Raw genomic sequence first — 15,132 nt, forward strand, 5'->3', positions numbered from 1 at the left:
CTTTGCTAAGACTCTTCTAAGAGAAGAGAAGTTGTAGGGAAAGAGTGTCTAAAATAGGAGATGGGAAGTTTGACCCAATGGATAAAGCTGAACCTTCTTTCCAAATATGGTCTTTTTCCTCCCAACCTGGAGGAAAAAATATATATAAATCTGGGCTACCGGGGCGCCTGGGTGGCTCAGTGGGTTAAGCCGCTGCCTTTGGCTCGGGTCATGATCTCAGGGTCCTGGGATCAAGTCCCGCATGGGGCTCTCTGCTCAGTGGGGAGCCTGCTTCCTCCTCTCTCTGCCTGCCTCTCTGCCTACTTGTGATCTCTCTCTGTCAAATGAATAAATAAAATCTTTAAAGAAAAAATCTGGGCTACGTTGATAAAGCTTAGCCAAATTTAACACATTAAATAATATAGATCTTTATGATCAAGAGACTAATTGCTTCTCTACCTTCGTGGCTTGCAACTTTCTATTTGTTATGGCTAAAAACAACCCTTGAGTTCTTTTACTCTGTGGTCTCATTACGCTCATCAATATCAGGGAAGAGACTCTGTTACAACATTCTCCATACTTATCTTCAACCTAAAAAGAACAAGCACCAGAGACAGTATTGACAGTATGATGTTATATAACATCCCACCAGAAGGCAGCCCTGTAAGCAAGACAATAATCAGTTCAATTGATCAAACAGACCCAAAGCAGATGCATCTCCTGGAGTTGCTAGTTTGGTTTGCCATATGTTCATAGATCTGACCAGTAAGGAGACAAAAAGTGAAAACTGACTTAGAGTTTATTATTCATGACACAAGATGTATGTAGCAGGAGCTTCATGTCTGCATTGGTTCCTTTTGATCCAAATTCTCATTAGGGTGATGCAGGCATCATGCACATAGTGCTTAGGAAACCCCTAATCCTTTAAGGGCATTGCTAGCAAATATGTCTAACCTTTGTCTCCAAGGGAAGACATTGCCTGTATTCTCCTGACTAGGAAACAGATCTGTTCTCTGACCCAAAGAGAGGCACTCTCTGTAGCTTACAAATAAAAGATGATCCTAGATATGTAGATAAATTATGGAGAATTTTCTTTTAACAGAAAATATAACTTGTCTTATAGATATAAGTAGGATTTCTACCCCCAGCAATTGTAGTGCTTTTTTAATAAGAAAATGTCCAAGGTTATCATTGTGGCAAGGGTTGTGGCTGTGCAGGGGTCTACAAAGTGGGTTTTTCCTTAAAAAGGCTGATTTGATTATAAAATTCACTTATTGCTTCGGCAGCGAGGAAGATGGCGTCAACCATGCTGGTGCTTATCTTTCCACCCTGGCCCGCCGCCCGGGGACTCCTCTGGAGCTGTTGGAAACTGCTACAGTGGAAACTTCAGCAGACAGGGCCAGGTTTACCCAGTCCTCTGTGGGAAGTGGCATTAGCAGTCCAAGGTCCAGCTGTATTTACAGAACCAGCAAATGATACCAATGGAAGTAAGGAGATTCCCAGGCTTTCAGATAGTATCTTTTGGATGGCAGCTCCGAAAAACAGACTCAGCATTGAAGTTAACCGCTGTAGGAGAAGAAACCCTCAGAAAATTATTAAAGTTAAGAACAATATTGATGTTTGTCCTGAATGTGGTCACCTGAAATTGAAACACATCCTTTGTGGCTATCGCTATGAGAAGGTGTGCAAGGAGACTGCAGAAATCAGAAGACAGATGGGGAAACAAGAAGGGGGCCCTTTTAAGGCTCCTTCTGTGGAGACTGTGGTGCTGTACACAGGAGAGGTACCATCTGAACAAGATTGTGGTAAGAGAATCAGTGAACGAAACAGGAAGTGACCGTCCTGGTTCACCCAGAATTAAGACCAAAGGTGTTGGAAGAGGATAACTTCACATAAAACATTTGTCCTGAAAGAGAGGAAAATTCTTTGTTTTCATGTTAGTTTACACTTGTTTTAAATTACCAGTCTAGTTTAAAACGTTCTCTCAAAGCAGTTTTGTGTGGGCAATTTGAAGAAAATACCAGGAGTAAACTCTGAAAATATTTGTTTATACAGAGGCACAATGGACTAACATGTCTGTTTCTGTTATACTATAAGATTTTAAGTAAACGTAAAATTTCCAATACAGGAAAATGAAACAAATGATTCGAAATTCCTAGCCAAAAAAAAAAAAAAAAAAATTCACTTATTGCCCAACCTTCAAAGCCAGAGGCCAACTGAGCACCCACTTGCCAGCCCCCATATGAGAAAATTTCCTGGGGAAACCAGCTAGTAGGTTGTTGACATTAAATCCCTTCCATCCTGGGAATGGCAGTGATGTTTCCTTCGGATATACTCCAGGTGTGAAAATGCCTTCTCTGACCTGATCCTTTTGCCAGTGCCCCTATCATGGATTTCCTGAATGCCTTAGTCATCACCATGGTAATCTACACAGCTCTGCCTGCATGACATGCAAGGATAAATCCATTCACATGGGATTCAGTAGTGTTACCATGTACTCAGATGCAAAGAAGCAGTTGAATCAATACAGCTCAGTCGTATTTCTAGTTGAGAGGAACATCCCTACAGTGTTGGAATTCTTTCCAAAAGTATGAAGTATTTACTTTGAATCAGCATCCAATATTTGGAATCAAATCCTTTTGGTTAGGATACACAGGTCCAGTAACCAAATGGAGGTAGTTATTATACTAGTAACCTACTGAAAGAATTTTTAACTCTTGTACAATCAACCTGGGGAATCAATGAATTTGGAAGTCTTTGAGTACCTAGGAAAATAATACTTTCTCTAGAAAACAGTTATGATTATAACTGGAAACTAAACATACTTGTTAGGTATTTAGGTTTTTCATTTTGTTCATTGAACAGGGATGAAAAGGAGATTACTCTAGGGCCAGAATGATTAAATTCGATTTCCGAAGGTAACCAATGGGTGAAAAGATGATTCAGCATGAAGATCGGGGGACTTACTGCACACCTCTAATATTCCCTTCCCAATAATCTTGAACATTGGTAAGCTTCAGCAGTTTGGTAAAAACAGATCCATGGAATACCCAAATAAAACAGGAACAAAGCTTCATTTAAAAAAATTCCACCCAGCCAGAATGCTGAAAAAAGTAAGGAAGTCATGGAATCCCCTTGAAAAAGGAAGTTATAATTATCATCCTACACCTCATGACTAGCTACAGAAGTGAAAACAAAACAAAAAAAAGCCATGCCTTTTTGTTTCTGTTTTCTTCATTTTATCCTAAGTATCTTATTGAAAAGGACTAGAAGTGACTAATATTTTAGGCTCGAGGTTACAGTATGACAACATAGGTGATATGCTATTTATAATGTGGTAACTGATGGGGTCCCTCAGTGTTCCCTGTATGACTGACACAAGTTTTCTTATTCTGGATAAAAGAAGTTAGTGTATGTTGAGGGGTTAGTTGGGGAATATTGGTAGCTTTCTTCAGTTTTTTCCTCCACATTCACTTTTCATGAGTATCACCCTCATTGTAAGAGCTATGGGAGTGACTTTTATGGACAAGTTTATAAATTCTCTTGCCATTTCTTTTCTGGCTGACTTTGGGCAGAGAAAGGCACTGGCAGCATATCAGAGGGTTGAAGAAGAGAGAGATTGAGATATTTAATCCATGGCCCCATTCCTCTGAGGTTGTCACACATTAGCTTTATCTCAATCCAATGTGTTGACAGTTGATTTCCCATGAAAACACCAGAAAAAAAAAATCTCTGTGGGCCAAGCTAAGATTATTAAATTTATGCATGAAGAGCAAATGTCCCCCTCACAGTCCTAGAGTCCCAAATGAGGTAATCATTAAAGTGTCTTCTAAGGTATTAGAGTCTGTGTTGAGGGGCTTTGAGGCAGGTCTGATAAGGCCAAACGGGCAGTGTGATTCCCATGCTTTAGAAAACATCAGCCAGAACTTCTTAGACCACAGTTTACTGGGGGGCACTTCCAGTGCTCTGATTCAATACATCTGTGGGGGTAGGACCTGAAATTTGAATTTCTAATAGATTCCCCTAGTCAGGGCCCAGACTTAAGAACCACTATCTAGTACATTATAAATGTTTATGCTTTTTGCCAATTTTCTCAAGCTGGGAGTCATGTTCAAGTGTTTTACCATCTCAACCTTGCAGGTCTGTGACTGACAAGACTCTATAATCCACATGGAAGCATTATTTTATTTTTCCTCCTGAAGAGAGGTTTTTTTTTTTTTTTTTTTTTTTTTTAAGATTTTATTTATTTATCAGAGAGAGAGAGGGGGAGAGAGTGAGCACAGGCAGACAGAATGGCAGGCAGAGGCAGAGGGAGAAGCAGGCTCCCTGCTGAGCAAGGAGCCCGATGTGGGACTCGATCCCAGGACGCTGGGATCATGACCTGAGCCGAAGGCAGCTGCTTAACCAACTGAGCCACCCAGGCGTCCCAAGAGAGGTTTTTTTATTTGGGAGTCAAAAGTGAAGCTATGGGCTTCAATTTTAATCCCTCATTTAGTATCTATGTGAAATTTTCCAGATTGCTTAATCTTTATATTATCTGGTAAGCAGTAATAGTAACATTTATATTGTATGGCTTCTGTGCAAAGAAAATGAGATCATACTTAAAACAACATAGTGGATTGCTTGGTGCAGTAAATACCCAAGAAATGTTTGCCCTTGCTGATATATATCCTCTTCATGTCATGGTTTTCTCATTTGTACAAAGGAGATAGCAAAGAGGTATTTGTGGGATTTGAATGAAGTTAAGTAAGTTTTCTAAAGTAATTTTTAAGGTGTGTTGTGCAAAACAAGGATTAAATAAGTATATTGCCCATCTCTCTTCTGTGAAGGTCACCAAAGAAAATAGTATCTTTCTCTAAACTAGAACTTCTTAAACATGACTGCTACATTTCTTCCTTTCTTTTTCCTTATTTATGAAATATTCTCAACTCAGAGAAAACATCAAGAAGGTGCTGTGTGTGGGGTGGGGGGGAGGAGGAGCTTTGTTTAGGGGAGATTAGAAATTGTAGCTCTAGTCACATCTTCCTCATAACACTAAACATGTGGTCCAAAAGATTGGTTGATTTCCTTTACAATGAAGATGGCAACTCTGTGATTCTTTCCTTCTTCCAAAAGCAAAGGTGTGAATATTTTGCAGGGACAAAATAAAGAAACCACTTTTCTTTTTTCCTTTGTGAACATTTTCAACATCACTGAAATAGATCAGATATGGCTTTCAACTTTGCCTGGTAGTTAACACCTCAATTAGTAATGGGTTTCAATTATTATGGGAAGAAAAGTAATGAGATATTGTGCATGTTGAACATGAGATAAATTCAGACTGTTGCAGTTTATCTTTTCTTTGGAGGTACAAAGGTTTATGAAGATTTTGCACAGCTGATTCTATCCCTTAACCTTTCTCTCAGCCTGTCTTCTGACAGTGTTCTAATTTCTAGGACACAAGTCAAATCCCAGGAGACTGAGAAAATAAAATGTATTTAACATTAGATGGACATATATAGTTGGGAAAAAATGAAAAGAAAAAGAAGATTAATTACTGAAATAATTCAGACATAAAAATAAAACAGACATGAAGTGAGGAAACTGACACTAATTTGTGAGTCAGATAACAACAGACTTAATCTTGATTTTATAATAAAGAGGTATATGATTTTGATTATTTTTTTCAACCTCTCTGAACCTCTGTTTACTCATATAGTAAAAGACGCGTGGCCAAGCTGTCCCTTTTAGGTCTGAAATTAATTTGTTGATATTTGGCCCACAAATAGTTTTGGACATTACTAGGCTAAAGCACCTGCTAGATGGTAGGAATTTGGAGGTAGTTATATTATTTCTGTTTCAAAGAGACATAGTCTAATGGGGAAGCCAACATGTAAAAATAAAGTGATATGGCAAAAAAAAAATCATCAATTAAAATATGCTCCATGTAGTACAGAAAGAAGAAGAGATGACGGGCTAGGAAAAGACTGAGGAATGATTTCACATTGTTTAAGACAAAATATTAGCCCTTGTGGGACAGACAAGGAGGGAAGGACTTTTAAGCAGAGGAAGCAGCAAGTTCTGGTACATAGAACTGGGAAGGGATATCAGTGCTTGAAATGAAAGACGTTCAGTAGGTGTTCAAGAAAAATCTATGTATTAAATTCTGAAAAATGCAGAGAGAGCATGAGGGTAGCAAGAATTGAGCCTGTAAAGGAAGATATAGACCTGATCATAAATCCCACTCTCACTCAGCTGCATATTTTAAGTTTCATCTTGTGGACAATAGGCAGAAATAACCACAATAGTAAACATGATTGGATTCGGGTTTCAGAAGTTCCAGTTGGCAGTTACCTGAAGTCTGTTCTGGAATGGAGTTATATCAAATCAGGTAGGATATTAAAAACTCTTCTAAGCAAAAGTTGAGGGTATTTATTTTAGGATTAAGTATGGCTTCAATAACAAAAATATACAAAATAATCACATTAATCAAGATAAATGAATTTTTTTTCTCATATTTGGTAAGTCTCTAGGTTGTTGGCAGAGGGTCAGAAGGGCTCTTCATAATGTCAGGACCACAAGTTTTACCCCTGTTTTTCCACCCGGCCTGACGGTCATTCCTGAGACTACTTCATGTGCCACAGGGTCAACTCCAGCTGTTGCTGTCTGCTCATATTTTAACCAGCAAGACAAAGAAAAAGAAGGGGGAAAAAAGCACTCTCCTCTTGAAGATTCTTTTCTATATGTCTTCCCCAGAAACTATCAGGAGCTACATGACTACAAGAAGTTACAAAGAATTGAGACATATGAAGATTTTCTTCTGAAGGCCACAGCTCTAGCTCATATTGATAGCCTTGTAACATTGTAACATTCTGATACAATGGAGGATAATAAGCTTCACTTTCATAAGGTTCCAACAAAGACAAAATACCAATTGCTGTAGAAAGGAGGCAACACATTGGAGGATTATTTTGAGGAAATGGCTAACCAGACGTGGTAACTTGAAAGTGAAATGTGAGTGTGAGGAATTAATGAGAAGTTTGTTTATGATGCCATCTGGCCTGACTGTGCGGTGAGAGATACTACTAACCGTGCTGAGCTTAGAATGGAGAGCAGGATGGGACGGGTCTGGTTGCATACTTGATATAAAAAATACCGTAATGTATAGTTGCCATGTAATCATCTAACAAAATAAGAAAGGAACGGAATTTGAAATGGAGATTAGGAAGAAGATGAACAAGTAGGCATGGTGTTTGTTCAAAAAAGAAGGCTCAGAAGAAAGTTTTTACTTACTCCTACTCAGTACAATAGAATGAGTTATGAGAGCTAATTCATATTTCTTGGCATTATTCCCCAACCTTTTCCCACCTACACAGATATAATGCATTCTAGTCATTCCATGACACATTTGGAATTTTGCTCATCATGGTAACTAACAAAAGTCTTGGTCATTTTTGGCATCTCTTCATTTTTCTGATTATCATCTGTGAACAATTTTATATCACATTTTTAAAGTGTAGGTTCTTCTTTTTCACATCCTATATGTAACTTTGTTTAGTGGAATTTATTAATTTTTTAATTAGATTTCCTGCTTGGAGCAGATAGCATTTTTATCAAAATTGACTTACAAAAAAACTAATTTTAGCCCCCACTTTGTCCTTTATTTATTGCATTCTGTTTAATTGAGTGTACATATGTGTGTGTGTACATGTGTGTGGCTCTCTTCATGTAATCAACTATAAAATATGCCCTGATTTTTTAGAAACCTGTCATATTAAAATAAATGTGGTTTAAGTGCACAAATTAGAGAAGCTGTTATAGAGCTCATTTACATCAGAACCTTCACAATTATGTTTGTGATTTCATGTGTTTTTTAAATCTACTTTTGAAGTAATATATACAAGGACTCATTGGTCCTTCAGATGGAAAATAATCAAGACAGCAGATGAGTTTTGGTATGTAGAATCCAGTTTTCTTCATTACATATTACTTGAATTGCACTGATGGAACTTGTATGTGTTGTGTGCTCTTCTGGCAAATGTCCTGACATGGTATCCAGCTTTTTTAATTTTAGAGGAATAAGAAATAAAATAAAAATGGGTATTCTTGTTAATTCTTCTAGGCTCTACAATAGTTACCCTCCACATGTATTTCAATTCTGTGTGGTCACAAACACAAGAAAATTTAGAATCTGTAGGAGGGAAGTTTATAGTAGGGAGAGAGAAAGTAACTTAGAATATAAACCTTGATTAAATTAAAAGTTATGGAAATATATTTCAATAAGCAGAAACTGAAAGGAAGATGTGAAATCTCTCTTCAATGAGTACAGTCAAGTATGATCGATTTTATCACAGACTCCTCAAGAGTCTGCCTACTTGCTCATGACAAACTGTCCTGAGTTGACCCCATATGAGTATGGTTCCCAAATTGTGGGTGTGATCAGGATCACCCCATTAAAGGATTTGTTAACACTTGGATTGCTGTGGCCTACACTCAGAATGTATAATTCAATAAGACTGACATGGGCCCTGAGAATTTGCATTTCTAACAAGTTCCTAGGTGATGCTGATACTGCTGGTCCAGGAACCATGCTGAAGAGCACTGCTGTATTATGAGCCACACATAAGAATGGACAAAACATAAGCAACAACCCTGAAAGAGGACGAGTTTGCTTTGCTTATGTGAATACCAATTTAAGGTAATATATTATATTTGATGCTGCATTAACCTTCCTATTAAATTATATAATGAAAAATCTCTCAATAAACTTTTTAATTTTCTGAAAGAGGGCCTCTGGAGAGGTTTCTTTTTAACTTGGGTGATATAATTCACAGTCTATTCGGTGATTACAGTAGAATAAATTAGCCACATTATGTTCCTTAAATGCTAGGTAGGATTTTTAAAATCCTAAGCATTGTTTTAATTTTTTAAATAAATTTATGCTGGTTTTTAGGGAAGGCTTTAATTTACCTTATTGGATGAATTTAGAATTTTTTGGCTAAGACCGGTAATGCTTCAATGCAACCCTCTTTGCCTCTGCCTCTTATAATTGTGGTTCTTATTCTTTATTATGAAAGAGGATTGTTCATAACAGGAGGAGCAGAACTGGAAGGGAATTAGAAAGACTCATATTTCAGACAAAGGAGCCTGACCTGTATAAGCCTGAAACATCCCAAGACCTCCTGCCGTGCACATTATATTGCATTCTGGAACTGTGCTTTCTGAAGGGTAACTGCACTTGCAAGAAAGATAGGTATACCTAAATATTCTAATTTTCTCTCAACCCTAACTCCCATTCCACTAAAATAAACCAAAGGTAACATAAATACCTATGTTCAAACTAGGAAAAGCTTGTGTTTACATACTTTGAAGTATACTAGCTTGTTATTATAACTTAAACCAAATTAGAATACTCAAGATACTGTTATTAAATTCTGCCATTGGTTGCATAGTGCCTTGTTGTGCATATGGAATTATGAACTTATAAAAGTCTCCAGTTAGGGTAGTTTATGGAAACAGTCTTTATTTTAAATTAGGATAAAAAAAATGAGTTTAATATCATTCATATAATATTATTTTAATGCATTCATATAATATATTTTTAAAAAGATTTTATTTATTTATTTGACAGACAGAGATCACAAGTAGGCAGAGAGGCAGGCTGAAAGAGAGAGAGGAAGAAGCAGGCTCCCAGCTGAGCAGAGAGCCCGAAGTGGGACTCTATCCCAGGACTCTGGGATCATGACCTGAGCTGAAGGCAGAGGCTTAACCCACTGAGCCACCCAGGCGCCCCTGCATTCATATAATATTAAGGAGAGGAAATCAACATGAAGTCCAGTTTCTTACCTCAATCTGTTAAAGCTAACAATATTGAAGAAAAAAGTTTTCACTCTTCCAAACAAAATATTTAATGAGCACCGTTCTGAAACTCAAGTGATAAGCTGGAGAGTAAAAACGTCAAGACATTGTCTCTGTGGAGTTTATATTCTAATGAGTTCTGGGGAAGGTGTGGGGGGAAATTAAAAACAACCATAAGTGACTCTTAATCTCACAAAACAAACTGAGCGTTGCTGGGGGGAGGGGGTTTGGGAGAAGGGGGTGGGATTATGGACATTGGGGAGGGTATGTGCTTTGGTGAGTGCTGTGAAGTGTGTAAACCTGGTGATTCACAGACCTGTACCCCTGGGGATAAAAATATATGTTTATAAAAAATTAAAAATTAAAAAAAAAATCAAGGATTATCAGAAAGCCTGTCTGTAAGAGAAAATGGGCAATAGGATAGAAATTGGTATTCCAGACAGAATGCTATCAATATGTTATCTCTGACGAGATTGGAGCCCTAAGATAGCAAGACCTCCAAGTACAAGGAAGAACAAATGCAGTGATCTTAAGGCTTGAGGTTTGGATACTCACAAAAAAGTTTAACTTCTTTTTGTTATGAAACAAAACAAATGGACATAACCAAAAAATAAAGCATGGGGGATGGAGTAGGGATGACTTATAAGCATCAAGTCATCCAGGGCACACTAGGCCATGACAGGGATTTAGAATTCATTGGAAATAAAACAGAAATCCATTAGATTTTTCACTTAAACAAAATAATGATATGATATATGATATGATATGATATGATATGATATGATATGATATGGTTTAGGTTGTTAAAAAAATCATTTTGACCACTGTAGGAGGTTTAAAAGAAGAATCACACAGCCAAGTGAGGAGGCAGATTTTATAATTTATAAGGTATAGTCATCATGATATAGTAGGAAAAAAAAAGAAAAATATAAAATGTTTAAAAAATGAAGAGTCTGGGGCACCTGGATGGCTCAGTCAGTTAAGCCTCTGTCTTCGGCTCAGGACATGATCCCAGTGTCCTGGGATTGAGCCCTGCATCTGGCTCCCTGCTCACTGGGAAGCCTGCTTTTCCCTCTCTTACTCCCCTAGCTTGTGTTCCTTCACTCACTCTCTGTCTCTCTGTCAAATAAATAAATAATTTTTTTAAATGAAGAGTTTTTCAAAGTTAAATAGTATTAGCTGATTTCAGGAAGCCAAAATTCAATTTAGGTAATAGCTTTAGTAATTATCATTACAAGGATATTATGTTTATTGCTTTCCACAACTATCTCTGTCAACTTTATGGGTAGAACCTAATTGCAAATTGTTAAGAGAAGAGTGTTCTGGCTACATGTAAATGAATTCTTAACCTTATTAATCCCTATATAGGCAATGGCCAGTGCAAATTCATACCTTTATATGGACATTGACTTTTTTTTTTTTTACTATTTTCACAATTGATAATGACATCTTTTATAGTAGGTATGATGAGCTTTGACCACTAGCAATATTTTTTTCCAATATGCGTAACTAATTATTTAAGAACTCACTAGGTGATTGATGATCAATAAGCCAATCTCAGCTTAAAACAATCTGTAATATTTAATGATCCTCAACAACATTTCACTAAAATTCCAAAATGAAATAAAGACCTCTATTATGAAGTTGATTTAGGCCTTGTCTATTCTAAACTCTCCAATGAAAAATGATGGTGATACAGTGTTCTCACAGTGTATCTTAGAACCAGGAATAAAAGTGCTTCCTAAACAAGAATGAGTTATGGGATTTAATTCCAGGTCTGGCAATGATTCATTGGATAACCTTGGGAAAGTTACTTCAACATTCTCCTGTGGTTTCCTAGTTGTAAATGGGGATATTAACCATTTGCCACTAAACTCCTAAGCCTGACTTATAGGATAGTAGTTGCTTACTAAGAATTTTAAAATATAACTGTAAACTTTGTGATAAGCTAAATATAGTCTGTTATAAATACAACTAAAGAACTGAAACATGGAGGATAACTGAAAATGTCTTACCAAGACTTTATGTTCCAGGTCCTAGATTAGGAGCAGGATAGCAAAAATGATCTTGAGGACATCATTTTCAAGCTAAAGAGATAGGCTTACATGAAAAGTAAGTTTATTTACATGAAACATATTGTAGAAATAACTGTGACCACTAGAACATAAGAGCCACGAAAGAGAAGAGCTCATTTATCTTGTTCAGTGCCTTGGTCCACCTCTTGGAACAGTGCCTGGTATTTTGGTCATTCAACATTCATTCTTTAAGTCAATATTTATGGAATTTCTACCATATCCCAGCCACAGTTCCAGAGCTGGAGATAGGACAATGGACAAGAGGAAACCCCTGACCTCAAACACTTTATCTTGTAGTGGGTAGACAGACAATAACAAATAAGCAAGATATAGTGTATAGGATGAAGCAGAGAGTGTCTAAAGCTGCTATTTTAGCTATTTTTTTGATAAAAAAAAAAAAAAGACTTGTCTGGAGAGGCCACAGTTGAATAGTGGCTTGAAAAATATGAGTGCCTGAAACATAACATTTTATGGGAGAATGTCCTCTACTAAGTCCAAAGGTCCTGAGGTAGGAAACACCTGGGTTTATCTGAAGAATGACAAGTTCTTTTAGTTTAGTGTAAGAGGTGAGCTTTGTCAAAATGCAATTGGAAAATGTTGGAGGGTTTTGAGCAAAGGAGTGACATGATCGGATAGATATTTAAAAGACCACTCTGACTTCCCTAGAGAATAGTCTGTAGGTTAGTAATAATGAAGCAAGGAGACCTGTTATGATCATGTTACAGTGATCTAGACAAGGAGCAAAAGCAAAAAACAGAAACAAAAACAAAAACCCCCCAAAACCCTCCATGGACAAAACAATGAGAGAAGAAATAAGAAATACTGGGAAAAAAACTACATCCATACAAGCAATGAAGAAGACGGGAAGAAGGCTGCTTTGTACCACAGAATTCCAAAAATGCCCAGGAATTATAACCAACAGGTGTTGTGAGCAAATGGCTGGCTGGCAGAGAAAATGAGTAATGGATTAAAGAATCAATGGCCATAATATTTCAGGACACTGGGTGAAAAGATCATGTGACATTGACAGAAATAGGAAGTCAAGAATCCAAAGAACATCATAGCGCATAAGAGGTAACTATCAAATTCAGTGGAGCAGGCCTTAGAAAATCTGAGAAAAATTATTTTCGACCTAAAATTTTTTACCCAGGGAGTCCAACCTAGAATCCAGTCAAACTACAACTCAGTGAGTTGGGTATATTGTGGAACCACTTGCCTAATAGGAAATAAAGGGAAACATAGTAAAGATTATATTATATGCAATTGAGGGAGCTATTGAGAAATTTATGGAGGTTTATTGTTTTCATGTCTGATGGCAGGCCTGAAATTATTGTAGGTCAGCAGGACTGGCAAATAGGATGAAAATCTAGACATGAAGCAGAGTAGAGTAAGGGAGAAACTGGAATGCTTGCTGTCTTTCTGTCCTTCCAATTTTAATATAGGTGGCTTGCAAGAGATGTCAGTACAATTACTTCACAGCTGCACATGCTCCTGTCCCAGAATTCTGAGAAGCCAAGCCAGAGATCAGGCAGGAGCTGGAGGAGCTGCAGGCGTGGTTGCTACTCTGCATGGGCAAGGTGAGCCAGGAGATGAAGGACAAGGCGGGAGGGTTGCAGTGATGCCTGACCCTACATTGGCCTATAGAGTTGAATGACTGCTGCTTCAGTATCACTCCCAGATTACACCCACATTTTTCTTGTGGCCAAACCTAAGCTGGAATCTGAGGGACAGAAATTGTGTATATGTTGTTCCAATGTATACATTGTAGCCAAGTTATTCCTATTAGAAACCATCACAAAAAGTACACTGCAGGAATTGTCAGAAATTTCAGACATTAAACAATCATCTCTCACGAATCCTATTTCCAGAAAATTTTGGAGAATATACTCCAATTAAAAGTATAAACCTCCATAAAGAAAAATATATAGAGGACACAGAGGTTTAATACATTAGAGAAATGATGGGAATCCATAGGCAGATGGTGGAGGAATGCTCAAGGACTACATCAAATCTGAGAGCATATAGTCCAGTAGAGCAAAGAGGATTCTAAGAAGAAAGTGCTCAGGAAAAACATATTAGAGGTTGCAGATTTTCCTAATATGTTTTGCTACTGTTGGGAGGAGATATATCAATCTGGCAGAAGTTTTAAGAATGAACTAAGAACAAGTAGTCAAAAAACTGGTGGAACAAGAGAGAGACAGAAAGAGAAATCGAGGGGGGGGAGAGATTATAAAGGACTCAGAAGAAAAAAGAAAGTAAGAGAATTCAAGTGTAATTAATATTTTAAATTCCAGTTAATGTGAGTGAATGCTAATTAACCAAAAATAATAGTTATATTGGGAAGACAGTGAAGAGAGAATAGTGCTTATGTGGAGTTAACACAGATTATTATGAAATAGAAAAAAAAAGTCTGTTATTTAGAAACTTGGTGGCAAACAGAAGATGATATAGTGGTCATCAGGATAGAGCAGTTGGTTACTGCTTTTCATGAAAAAGCTTGTTGAAAATATTGAGCTTTAAAATAAAACACACATTTTGACAAAATTTGAAAAGAAAGTTTCTGACTCTGAAAGTAGTTTCTTTCTTTCTTTTTTTTTTTTTTAGGTTTTATTTATTTATTTGACAGGGAGAGACACAGCGAGAGAGGGAACACAAGCAGGGGGAGTAGGAGAGGGAGAAGTAGGTTTCCTGCTGAGCAGGAAGCCCAATGTGGGTTCTATCCCAGGACCCTGGGATCATGACCTAAGATGAAGGCAGATGCTTAACCACTGAGCCACCCAGGCGCCCCTGAAAGTAGGTTCTAGGGAAAGATATCATCAAAAGCCAGACTTGTTTGGTACAAGAGATATGAGAAGAAAGTGCAGAGAGAGTAAATATTCCCTTTGGAAATTTTTATATAAAGAGGGGCAGAGAAACCGCGGTACTCTCAAGTAGGAGGTATTTAATTTAATTTCTATTTTTAGAATTATTTGGATTAGAAGGGAATACTACTATAGCTTGTCTCTATGCTGACAGGAATAATCCTGAAAAGAAGAAAAGAGGGGTAATCGTTAGGGTAAAAGTCTTGAATTCACAAGGCAAAACTGGATTGTATTCTCTGTGGAGTGAAAGCACAGGCCCATCTTTCCCACTCTGGTCTAATTCATCAAGAACACTTGAAATACTACATCACCTCAGAATATTTCACCCTCCGTCTTCACTTAGTTACCACAGCCTTATCCTAACATAGAAGCTTGAGTGA

The 15,132-nt window shown here is 37.4% G+C and overlaps 1 protein-coding gene across 1 annotated transcript; it reads left to right on the forward strand.

Moving 5' to 3' along the window:
* The first annotated feature begins 1,273 nt into the window (after window positions 1-1,273).
* Window positions 1,274-1,816, forward strand: LOC132015263 (large ribosomal subunit protein bL32m-like). Its single transcript, XM_059395854.1, has one exon. It carries the CDS (start codon window positions 1,274-1,276, stop codon window positions 1,814-1,816), a length of 543 nt encoding a protein of 180 aa, XP_059251837.1.
* The last annotated feature ends 13,316 nt before the right edge of the window (window positions 1,817-15,132 follow it).

Source organism: Mustela nigripes, chromosome 4, assembly GCF_022355385.1.
Source record: "Mustela nigripes isolate SB6536 chromosome 4, MUSNIG.SB6536, whole genome shotgun sequence".
Lineage (NCBI taxonomy): Eukaryota > Metazoa > Chordata > Mammalia > Carnivora > Mustelidae > Mustela > Mustela nigripes.